Raw genomic sequence first — 12,913 nt, 5'->3', positions numbered from 1 at the left:
AGCATGTTATTTTCAAGACATGGGGTATCAACTAGTTTATTCACAATTTTCAAATGGCCACATATTGCACATTTCATGAACAGGTGATGACAAATCCTAATATGCTTTTCAAATCAAATTTTTGTAATTTTTCTGTATTTCATCCAAAAATATAGGCCTATAAATTAAAACAACTATTTTGCTTTGTTGCTTCACATATTTAACTGAAACATTTACTGTTATTGTATGGAAGTTAACACTGTTTGTTGTAATCAAGTGTGCTGTTAAACACATTAAATTATATCAATTATCTTTGTTTTAGCACTATCTTTATCAGATGCGTGCTTCGTGTAGCAGTCAGTTACATTTTAGAACTTACGGCAGGAGGAAGTTGTACATAAGAGCTGTTGGTGGGCAGACGCAACATGGAAACGACAAATGCTTATAAGTAAAATGAATGTATATGCACTGATCCATTAAAACGCAAAAATGGATTGGTGGTGTGTGTGTGTGTGTGTGTGTGTGTGTGTGTGTGTGTGTGTGTGTGTGTGTTTGTGTAGGGGGGAGGGGGGGCGGGTATGTTAAGAGAGACTAAACAAGGCCGTCCCCCCTCCTTGTTCAAGAGACTCCATTTGGAGTGAAACATTGAGGAACTGACAGCAATATCGATGTCAAAGCAGAGAAAACATCTGAAGAGAGGTAATGTAAAAGTATACGGATCGAGCTGCTCTGCATGTCAGAGAGCAGATGAGGGCTCCCACAGAGCTCGATCTGTGGCGAGAGAAACGTCACTCACATCTGACCCTTGTCAAGCGAATGAAGGGCTCAGACAGTAATGGAATCAATAAAGCCTTCTACCCAGGAGATCTGTAATAGTAAAAGCAAGAAATGCAATGAACATCAGTCAGACTCACAAAAGTAAAATACGGTAAGAGAAAGAATTAGGTAAGTAGATGGGTGGGTGCAGGTGAGAGTCTCTCCCCCCCTCCCCAGGCTCAGTATGCATGATGGGGGGTGGGAAGTGTTAAAGATGAAAATAAAGGGTCTACACTCTTGTACGAAGAATGAAAAGCTGTTCAACTATTCTTCATCATCCGGTAAGGTCAAGGATAAAGAATCCTTAAGGTCTTGCCTCCATCGGTGTGTGACTCCTAAAAAGTAAAATAGGACGCAGCAAAAAAAGGGCTAACAGAAATTGAAACCATGTAAAAAAAAAAAAAAAAAAAAAAAAAAAAAAAAAAAAAAAAAAAGAGAGAGAGAGAGAGAGAGAGAGAAGGGGGGGGGGGGGTGCAAGGTGGATGGCAGAGGAGACAGATCAAGAGGTCTCCACATTCAGGATGTGGTAGCAGACAACCCAGTCCTAACCCTGAAGACAGTTTAAATGTTTATAACTGAGGACAAAAATCACTTTCTTGGGGAAAATAAAGAACCAGTTCATCTGTTTGGATGCCATCTACCAACTTTAGAGGCAAAGAATCCAGAGAACAACGCTTGGCATGGAGAGCCAGAAACAGAGAGTAGTCTACCATATGGTGAGCTACTGTCTGCTGCTGCTGCTGATGATATGATAAAGGAACTAAAAATTTTGGTTATCAGTTCCTTGTTGCACTGGAACATCATGTAAAACAATGTGGAGAGAGAAAAGCAGAACTGAGAGCTCCATGTCTCGCACCCATGTTGTGGTTGAAAACTCATGTGCCAATAGCTGTATGGTCGAAAGTGAGATAAAACCCAGGCACCTAAAAACTGTAGCCTGTCACTGGAGGATACCCCAAGAAAGATTGCCATGGTCATTACACTTAAAATTTAATGAGGAAAATAAGCTAATTAGCTGTCTAATCTGTATAGTCTTTAAACACTGATAGAAATAAAATACATACAGAATTTTTTTTTTTTAATGCATGAAAATGTGGCGGGAGAAAGCAGCATGAGGCTACAGCTAATATCTGTAAGTGGAAAGCAGCACGAGGCTACAGCTAGTATCTGTAAGGTTCCACAAATACAACATGGGGATGCCTCATTAACAAAAAAAACACCATCTGAGCAGGCCTTGAAGGCACAACAGTACCAATCAGCCACTATGTCATCCTCAACCCTTCGGCTCACTGGATGTGGATACAGAAGGGCATGTGGTCAGCACACCGCTCTCCTGGTTGTTGTGAGTTTTTGTGAACCAATGCCGCTACTTTTCAGTCAAGTGGCTCCTCAACTGGCCTCACAACGGCTGAGTGCAACTCGCTTACCAAAGCACCTGGCACACCCGGATAGTGACGCACTCAAGTGCTAGCAAAGCCCAACAGCACTTAACTTCAATGACCTGATGAGAACCGGTGTTACCACTGCGGCAAGGTGGTTGGCACATAAGATAAAATTATGTGTTAATTTGGTATAGTCAACTGCAGAGGCAACAGGACAGTGGATTCATTCCAGGAGGAATGGAAGAAGGAGCAGCATGCTGACAAGAGGTCTTATTTGCACCCACAAAATGACACTTGGGACCGTCAAAGTGAATGTTGGGTGAGTAAGCATTTCTCTAGCCAACTGGTCTGCCAGTTCATTCCAAGAGATACACACGACTTGAGACTCAGAGAAAGACAATGTGAATACTGTAGGTCTAAGGTCAGACAGAAAGTCATGAACAGCAGGTACCACAAGATAAGAAGAGTAGTTTCGGTAATGCCCACTGAGTTACTACAAATTAAAATGCAGACAAGGCAAGTCTGTTTAAATGTCCATGGGACTAATCATAAGGGCACCAGTGGCTAGTCTTCAGTCTTACTCCATGATGATGGACTGGGTCTAACAATTTGTAAGCTGAAGGTGCTCCTGAGGCATAAACCAGACCACCATATTTCTGCCAGGATGAGATTAGCGACTGGTAAATAAGGAAGGCAATAGCATGATCTGCACCCCAAGAGGGGTAGGTGAGGAAGTAGGAAGCATTAAGCTTTTGGATTAATACTGCCTTTAGTTTATGAATATAGTGGCAGGCATGTCAGCTTTTTACCAAAGAAGAGATCCAAAAATCAAGAATGGGCAACAACTTCCAAGTGCTGGATACCCAAATTGAATTCTGAGTCAGAATGGACCATGGTATGACAGAAATGCATGACTTGCATTTTACTAAATGCAAAAGCCATCAAAAAAACAACACAGAAGTGACCAGTGATTCGACAGATCACAATCACTTTGATGATGATAATAAAGAAAAGTGTAACACTCAGTATGGAGTCCTGCAGGAGGTGTTCTCTTGGACTGGTGGGGAGCTGAGTAACGTACCAATTGTAACTCGAAACAACTGGTGCAATAAAAACTGATAAATAAAAATTGGTCGGGGCACTCAGGAACCCCTGTCACCTTTTTTTTAAAAAAAGAAGAAGAAGGGTGGAGGTCAAACCCAGATTTGGCGACCAAACATAAATGAACCAAAATATGTGGTGTAAAAGGAAGGAACAAAGTGGGAGTTGCCAGAATCCACATCCTACGAGCAAGCTAGATTGTCAGCAGAGAATATGTCCTGGGCAATAAGTCGGAAAAAAGATATATCCTGAGATTAAAATTGCAGCACAGGAAAGGAAGTAGTACTGAAATGGCTTGGGGACAAATGCCTGCCATGCATACACTTCTCAATAGAATAATGAGCCACCTGAGGAGTAGATGAGGACGAGAAGGGATACATGATACTGTGAGAAGAACATGAGAGAGCACTGAAAAACCCAAGTTGAAATGAGGCACCCGATGCAGACAACATTCTTTCGAAATTATTGAACTCTTTTGGAGCCCCAGTTATGACAGAACAGTTCCACCAGGTAAGCAAGATATCCAGACTAGCAAAATATCCTGACTTCCAGAAGAATGTAATAACTTCAATTTCAAAGCAGGAAGTTACTGAGATGTGAATATTACAGAAGCATCAGTTTAATAAGTTCAAGGTTGCAAAAGACTGACATGAACTGTTTACAGAAAAATGAAAAGACTGGTAGAAGCTGATCTCAGGAAAGATTTTCAGCTCCGCAGTAATGTATGAACAAGTGAAGCAATGCTGACTATATGACTTATCTTCAACACACAGTGCCAACATACTATTTGCGGAACAGCTACCAATACAATACTGAAAAAGCATAAGTTTTAGTCTATGGTCACAATTTATTTATTTTGCCTATTGGCTACCAGATTACACATTACCATCCTCAGTATTCCTACTTGGAGAGCGAGCATGACGACTGTGTGCCAGGGGATGGCGTGAAGGCAGTGCTTTTGTTTTGTTTTAGGGTGCAAAAACAACTAGGGTCATATGAGCCCATGTCAGAACCATAGAACACTAAGGAAAAAAAAAAAAGAGTTATCACTAAAATGGCCGATAACTCAGGCGGCAAATATAAATGAGAATGTAAGTGATTAAAAAAAAAAGGGCATGCCATCAGGAAATGGCGTGCCATCAAGGGTTGAGGCCAAAGAGCACATAGTGAAGGGGAGCACCACTTAACAAATGGCGATGGCTAAAAAGACAGTGCCCAATATGCAACCTAGCTAAATTGATCTTATGGTAAGAGGAATGAGAGGAGGTCGTCCAAGTCAATGGGAGAGGCCTAATTCCCCATAACTTGTTCCCATGAAGGGAGGACCAGTGATGGTGCCAAAGTGACACCACCTGCCGACGGACAGCGACACAGGGATCAGAGGGAACAGAAGAACTAACAGGACGAGGTACGAGAACTGCAGCCTTGCCAGCAGAATCAGTGGCCTTGTTTCCCATCAGACTGACATGACCAGGAGCCCACATAAACATCACAATGGCACCATCAAGAATGATAAAATGACAGCTTTCCTGGACCCTTTGCACTAAGGGATGGATGTGGCAGCACACTGACATTCTAAAGGGCACTGAGAGAGTCAGAGCAGATGATGCAATTGAAAAGCCTATGTCTCCAGATGTACTGCATGGCCTGATGCAGGGCGAAGAACTCCACTGTAAATACTAAGCTGTGTTCCGGAAGCCGATACCGAAACTCGTTGGCGCCAATGATGAAGGCGCGCCCAACTCCACGGTCAGTCCGAGAGCCATCAGTGAACACAAAGGTACTATCGCGAAGTTCTGTGCGAGGGTCATGAAACTTAAAGTGATAGAGTGAGGCTGGAGTAATGTCTTTGGGAAGCAAATTAAGGTGAAGGAGAACATTGACTGCTGCACAAAGCCAAAGTGGTGAAGGGTTCACACCCATCGGGAAAGTGGCAGGTACTGTGAAATTAAGCTATCAGAGCATGAGGTGAAAGTGAACTCCAGGATGTAACAGAGAAGAGGGATGGGCCCCATACTGGCGATCAAAGGAGTCATCGAAGAAGAGGGAGTAGGATGGGTGGCCAGGCAGGCAGACAAACAGCACGAGTATCTGCTGAGGAGAAAGTCAGGAAGATATGACAGTGGTAGTCTGGCAGCTTTGACAGACAGAATCTCAACCAGCCTAGTGTAAAAGGTGCCAGTGATCAAACAGATGCCACGATGGTGGACAGTATTGAGATGACGTAAGAGGGGCGGATGTGCAGGTGCATAAACGAAACACCAATAGTCTAGGAGGGTGGTCTGATCCACTCCCCAGGAAATACTGTTGAGGGCATGTAGGACATTGAGGGACCGTGTACAGTGGGCGGTCAGGTAAGGTACTTGGGAGGACCAAGAAAGTTTCCTGTTGAGCATGAGCCCCAGGAACTTCGTAGTTTCAATGAACGGAAGAGCAACAGGCACAAGATGTAAAGACAGTGGAAGAGACCAGTTGTGCTGCCAGAAATTTGTCAGTGGAAAAGCGAAAGCCACTACCGATGCTGCACGAGTACAGAGACCAAGACATCGCTGAAGATGCCACTCAAGGAGACAAGTCCATGGACAATTGCAATAGATCACAAAATCATGAACAAAACAGTAGACAGAGAAGCCTGGAGGCAGAGAAGCCATTATGGGGTTCATGGCAATAGCAAAGGGACAACACCCAGGATGGAACCCTGAGGCTGGATAAAGGTGCCCAACAAGGAAGAGCCCACATGTATTTCGAAAACTCGGTCTCTTAAATATTCCTGAATTAAATGGGGCATGCATGAGTGGTGTAGAGAGTACAGAAGATGTAAGTCCTCCAGCAGGTGTCGTAGACTTTCTCCAAATTGGAAAACATGGCCACAGTCTGGTATTTCTGCAGATAACCATTCAAGACATGATTGGACAAGGTAATGCGACGGTCAACCACAGAACGGCATGCTCGAAGTCCACACTGTGCAGTGGTAAGTAAATTGTGAAATTCACGCAACCATAGCAGCCAGGCATGAATCACATGTTCCACCACCTTGCAAACACAGATGGTGAGACAAATGGGTGTTTGTTCTTGCCAGGCTTGGGTGTGGGTATGACAGTGGCTTCACGCCAGTGTCGGGGAAATGTGCCCTCTGTCCAGATGCGACTGTCTGTATGAAGGAAAAGAGCTTGCCTGCAAGAGAAAGGTTCTGCAGCATCTGAATGTGACTATCGTCCAGCCCTGGGACAGAGGATTGGGGTGAAGTGAGAGCATGCACCTTGTAGTAAAATCGGTGTTGTAGCACTCACGATTCTGAGAAGAGAAGGGTATCGTTTGAGCCTCCTCCACTCGTTTCCGATGCAGGAAGGCAGGGTTATAGTGGGTGGATTTTGAATTCTCCACAAAACAGAAGCCCAAGGTGCTGGAGATAGCAGTGGGGTCCACTGTGACATTTTCTGCAACTGTCAGGCCAAAAATTGGAGAATGGGCCTTGGTCCCACACAGCGTCAGAGGTTGGCCCACATGACGGAAGAGAGAGTGGAACTGTTAAAAGAACTAGTGAAGGAAATCCAGTTAGCTTTTCTGCTATCCCAAAGAACGTGACGACAGTGGGCACACACTGTTTGTAATGAATGCAGTTTGTTATCATAGGTGGAGAGCACTTATCCGAGCGCAAATGGTGTTGCAGCACACCTCAGTCCACCAAGGGACTGGAACACAGCACATTAAAAGGGACTCCAAGGAATGGAACGTTCTGTGGCGGTAAGGATACCATTTGTAAGATATTCTACCTGGTCATCACAACTGGGGAAATGTTATACATTGAAAGTTGTGAGAGAGGTGTAAAGCCTCTTGTCAGCCATAGAAAGCTGCCATCTGTGTGTGCACATGGGTGGGGTAGGAGTCAGCAATCGGATGGCACATGGGAAATGGTCACTTGAGAATGTGTCAGAGGTGGTGGTGGTGGTTAGTGTTTAACGTCCCGTCGACAACGAGGTCATTAGAGACGGAGCGCAAGCTCGGGTTAGGGAAGGATTGGGAAGGAAATCGGCCGTGCCCTTTCAAAGGAACCATCCCGGCATTTTCCTGAAACAATTTAGGGAAATCACGGAAAACCTAAATCAGGATGGCTGGAGACGGGATTGAACCATCGTCCTCCCGAATGCGAGTCCAGTGTGCTAACCACTGCGCCACCTCGCTCGGTCTGTGTCAGAGAACGGACAACTTAAGATGATGGGCAAGCTGGGCAGTGCAGAAAGAGAGATGCAAATGGGAATAGGTGTGAGTGGAGTCTGAAAGGAACAAGGGTGCTGCCGTGTAAAGGCAGATTAGGTTAAGGCGATTGAGAAGGTCAGCCAAGAGGGCACCCCTCTGACAGGTTCTGGGCGAGCCTCAAAGGGGATGGTGTGCATTAGTCACCGAGCAGCAGAAAAGGATGAGGGAGTTGCCCAATAAGCTAGAGGAAGTCTGCCCTCGTGACACCGAATGATGGAGGGATGTAAACAGTACAAAGGGAAAAAGTCAAGTGAGGAAGCAAAATGCAGACTGCAACAGCTTGGAGCTGGGTAGTCAGGGAGATGGGTTGACTATGATCACCCTGGATGAGCAGCATGAGTCCCCCACAATATGGAATACTGTCCTTGGGGGGAAGGTCAGAGCAGACCGGGAAGAAATGGAAGAGCTCAAAGCGGTTGTGGGGACACAATTTTGTTTCCTGGAGGCAGAGTACACGCCAAAGCTGTGATTCAAAGAGCAGGCATAAGTCCTCTTTTTAGGATCAAAAGCTGCCAATGTTTGATTGGAGGAGAGTCATGACAAGGAAAAAATGAAGGGGTATCACCTCAGCGGCTGTTGAGTGCCAACCTTGAAGACTCATAGCTACAGAGCACAGAGGCTAGAGGATCCTGCTCCATGAGGTCTACAGAGGTTTTGGCATTCTCCTTCTGTCAGTCTGTGGAGTCTAGGGCAGAAAAACGGTTGGTAGTGCACACTGGCGACACGGAGGTTGGCCGAGCAAGCGTATCATGCAGTGACACCATAGAAGAGTATTTCCAAGTCAGCGAAGGAGAAGACCATTTCCCTTTTTTTGACTTCGTGAAGCCTTTCCCACTGGCAGATGAAGATTCAGATGTTTTTCGGCTGGAGGGACACAGGAACTCTTCGGGGGAGTATTCCTTCAACACTTTCCAGCCTGCCAGTTGTGTGGCAGGTGCCTTTGCCACGTGGGCAAAAGTTCAGTAGCTTGCTGCACAGCTGGAGGGGAGACACGGGCACTACCATGCCACTGGGTGAGTTCACAACCACGGTGCTAAATTTGAAATCACAAGTCCACGTGGTCATGTTCTTTATGGAGCGAGATGTACTGTAGGTGCCAGATGGTAGACTGCAGGGTTTCCAACTAGCCAACAACTTGCAAGCAACCGGGCAAGGAACTTCTCCCTTTGCCTGGATCTCCAGGACAGCCCTCTCATCAAGACACATGGAACAATCGCAGGAGGAGGTGGCATGGTTGCCATTGCGGTTGATACAGCGGGAAGAAGGAGGCGGACAATTGCCTTTTGAGCATCCCTACCACAGGTTACACATTTGGTTGGGTGGCAACAGGACTCTTGAGTGTGGTTGTACCCACCTTGGGTAATTGTTCACACCTCATGTCACACCTCCAAAACACCTGACCAATCAGCAGTTTAGGAAGGCAGCAGCTCAGGCAATCACCCCTCCATGGGGTTGGCCTTTACCACGGGGTACATGTGAACCCTACCTGTCAACATGGGACTGGGAATTATGCATTATCCAGTCACCTGTTAAGCATCAGACATGTTGGCACAAAGTCACTTACATCACGTGAAGATGAGGAGCTGAGAAACTAAATGTAATACAGAAGTTTTGCTGTTTGGGCAACAAAATAAGTAATGATGGCTGAAACAGGGAGAACATAAAATTCCAGGGATTAGTTAACAACACAGTACTGCACGGATAAATTGATGATTTTGGGAACACAACAGAGATACAAGGCTCAAGACATGGCAGTGAATGTCGCCACTGAACACAAGAACTTTAGCAAACTAAAAATGAACAAACTGGACTTCCATGGGAATAGGGGTTTTTCTTGTTATTAACGATTTGAGACATTAAAAAATTTGAAAGCATCAGACAACAGAGGCAAAATTGTGATTTTCATTTTGGATGTAAATGTCATTATGGCATATGCAAAGCACCCTCCTGAAGATGTCTGTGTGTACTGTGCCCTTGTAAAGATGTGAAACATGGACAATAAACAGTTCAAACAAGAAGAGAAGATTTAGAAAAATGGTGTTACAGTATATTGTTGAAGATTAGACATATAGCTCTGATAACTGCTGAGGAGGAACTGAATCAAATTGGGAAGAAAAGGGAATTATGATACACTTCGACTGAAATAAGGGATCAGTTGACAGGATACATTCAGAGACATCAAGGAATAGTCAGTCTGCTAATTGAGAGAAGTTCTGAGAGAAAGGAGCAATAGGGTATTTTAAAGGGAGACCAAGGCTTGACTTCATTACACAGATTCAAATAAATGTAGGTTAAACAGTAGCTATGCACAGAAGAGGAGGCTTGCACAGGATAGACTACCAGGCAGAGCTGCATCAAACCAGGCTATAGATGATGATGACAACAACAAAAAATCTGTTTACCTTCTGTATTCATCAAATACAACACCAGCTGCTTGACTTTCATTATGATTTATCACCAGGTTCATGAAAAGACTTTTAAATTTGATCACTAGTCAACAACACTTCAAAAACTGACTCTCTGCGAAAATACTTTTCACAAGTGACTTTCATTTATGAGTATTGATTACCTCCAAATTACTTCTGCTCTCCATAAGCTCTCAAATAACACTTCCTTCTGCTCTCCATATGCTCTCAAATAAAATTTCCTCACACCATCCGTTCTAAAATGTAAAAATTGCCAGTAGGGTGCCTTCAACAAGGCCTCAACAACTACCTGCTCTGCCCTTATTAAATGTGCGCGCGTGCGAGCGCAACAAGGAAAGTATATAAGAGGAGATCAATCTTAAGATAGTTCTAATCCCCAAATCTGGTGAACGTCTTTGCAAGTTTCCCGTGATCATCAGGTAAAATTCCACAACTGGAAATCCCATCTCAAAATTTTGCAATACTTGGTTTTCATATTTGGGGAAGCCTGTTCCGAATATATTAAATACAGGGGTAGGCTGGGTGGGCCTGAGGTGCTGGCTGAGGTTGCCAAGTTGCAGTTTGGTAAGAGGAAATATGAGAGGGATAAGTCTCCGGTTGGTTTATGGATGTGGGGGGCCGCTGGGGGTGGGTATTCAGAATGTGGTTTTAGGGTTTTGGAGGGGTGTACGAGGAGGGAATTGGTGGGGTTAATTTGAAACACAGTCTTCCTGTATTCAGAACCAGAATTATACCAATGTGCCACTTTGCTTGGCGCATGCATTTAAGCCACTGAATGTATACTCAATGAGATGGGAACAAAATGAAGAATAGCATAAGTGTTTCTAATCTGTGAATCACATACAACACTATTAAATAATGAATCACATATGCCTAGAAGCCAACACAGTCCTCTTCCTTGTAATAACCGCAACAATGCACAACTACTGATGGTCAGCCCCATCATCTCTTTTTGCATTAGTTCATATCTTTAACCAAGTGATTGCCTTTCTGTTTTGGTAAAATAAGTTGAGAGAATTTAATGTGGTGCATTATTCAATTACATTGGGAATCTCTGTGGAACATTAAAATGGATAGAAAGCCATGAATTTACCCACAAATAACATCAAGCATGCCTCACTCAACAATGTGAAAGATTAGTAGATCCACGACCAATGTTAATGTCCAAGCACACAACAGCAGCTAATACTTAAGACGACATATAGAAAACAGTGTCCTCAACTGCAGTCACAAGTATGTCCTATCATCTAGGTATATACTCTTAATAAGAAGTATAAAGTATTGTATTTTACTAACAGACATGATGGTATTTATTTACGGCAGTACAGAGTTCAAAGTGGATGACACACACATTTGAAATGCCTCAAAAAAACAGAGGAAGAATTTTAATAACAATAATGTGAGGAACAAATTACTGCCTACAGTGCTGCAGATATTCTGGACATATTAATTACTGAAAAACAAGAGTATCTGTTGATATCTAGTTTTAGCAGGTATTACAAAGTATGTGAAGATTGTGCAAGACAGGAGGAAGGCTAGTGACTTCAGGGTTCATTCTGACAAAAGTGTTATGAAGCTTTCACATACTGTGAATTACAAGATCATGAAAGAAAATTGTTCTTCACTTCCAGAAGCACTATTTCAAAAAGCACTCAAGATGTTTTGCTGATCTACAACACAATGGTGATCTGACCTATGAAACTTTCAAGTGGAAATTGAAAGGTGTTAGAGAGAATCAAGCCAATTGTCTGATATGATTTAGAACACTGAGGGTGGAACATTTCTTATTCCATGTTGTGGTGCTGGTGGCCTTCGGTCCAAAGACTGGTTTGATGCAACTCTGTATGTTAGTCTGTACTGAGTAAGCTGTAACAGTATTCATCCCCTGGTTTACCTCTACAATTTTTATACACCCTCCCCACCTATAAACTTCCCTCAGATAACAAATTGACAGTTCATTTATACTTCATAAAGTATATCAAATCAACTGGATCCCTTCTTTCAGTCTAGTTGTGCCACTAATTTCTTTTCTCCTAAATTTGGTTCAGTAATTTCTCATTATTATTCAGTCTACTCACTCAATCTCCAGTATTCTTCTACAATACCTCATTTAATAAGCTTGTTTTCTACTTATCTGAACTGCTATTCATCCATATTTTACTTCCTAACAAAGTTACACAATAGACAAATACACAAAGACTTCCTTCCTTCAAAATTTATATTCGATGTTAGTGAATTCTTCTTTATTGGAAATGCTTCTCTTGCTAGAGCCAATCTGCATTTTACTTCCTCTCTATTTCGGCTATCGTCAGTTATTTTGACGCCCAAACAGCAAAATTCACTTATTAATTTTAATATCATTTCCTACGAATCACCTGATGCAACTGAAAGACTACATAAGCTACCATTAGACCTACCCTTGATTTACTTTCGTTGATGCTCATCTTACAACTCTATCGGTTCCGTTCAACTGCTCCTCCAGATCTTTTGCTGTTCCTGACAGAATAACAAAGTCATCGGCAAACCTCAAGGTTCTTAATTTCTTTCAATGTAGAACTTAAATTCCTTCAAATCCTTATTCCATATTGAACGTAATTCAGGAAATGTCATACTCTGCTATTTTGTGAAGCGATTGCTACGTGTAAGAGTTCGTATTTAGGGCAAGAGTAATTCAGTCAGTGTTTTGTAGCAGCTCGCACTTACTTTTGGGTGATTTGTGACCATACAATTTTCACAAACATTTACTCGGTGTTCGAAACAAAATTGATTCGTTACTCTTCGTTTTGGACATTTGCAGAGACCCATTACTATTAAGGCACTTCAAATGCAATGTAACTGACTATAATACACATAAACACACGTTACAAACGGAGCAACATCATACAAACATTCATCACTCAACAACTTCACTACCGGGCCACGTCCATACAACAAACACCTGACAAACCCTTC

At 43.2% G+C, this 12,913-nt stretch overlaps 1 protein-coding gene across 1 annotated transcript in view; it reads right to left on the bottom strand.

Annotated features, from left to right (window-relative positions):
* LOC126175600 (zinc finger protein-like 1) overlaps positions 1-12,913 on the bottom strand; it is a 34,924-nt gene extending 22,011 nt beyond the window's left edge. Inside the window, exon 1 of the mRNA XM_049922478.1 lies at positions 12,665-12,913. Coding sequence (XP_049778435.1) covers positions 12,665-12,766 — 102 coding nt within the window. The 5' untranslated portion in view covers positions 12,767-12,913. The remainder of the gene's footprint in view (positions 1-12,664) is intronic.

The sequence above is a fragment of the Schistocerca cancellata genome, chromosome 1 (assembly GCF_023864275.1).
Source record: "Schistocerca cancellata isolate TAMUIC-IGC-003103 chromosome 1, iqSchCanc2.1, whole genome shotgun sequence".
Lineage (NCBI taxonomy): Eukaryota > Metazoa > Arthropoda > Insecta > Orthoptera > Acrididae > Schistocerca > Schistocerca cancellata.
Note: the sequence above shows the minus strand (reverse complement) of the source record. Positions and strands in the feature narration are given on the sequence as shown.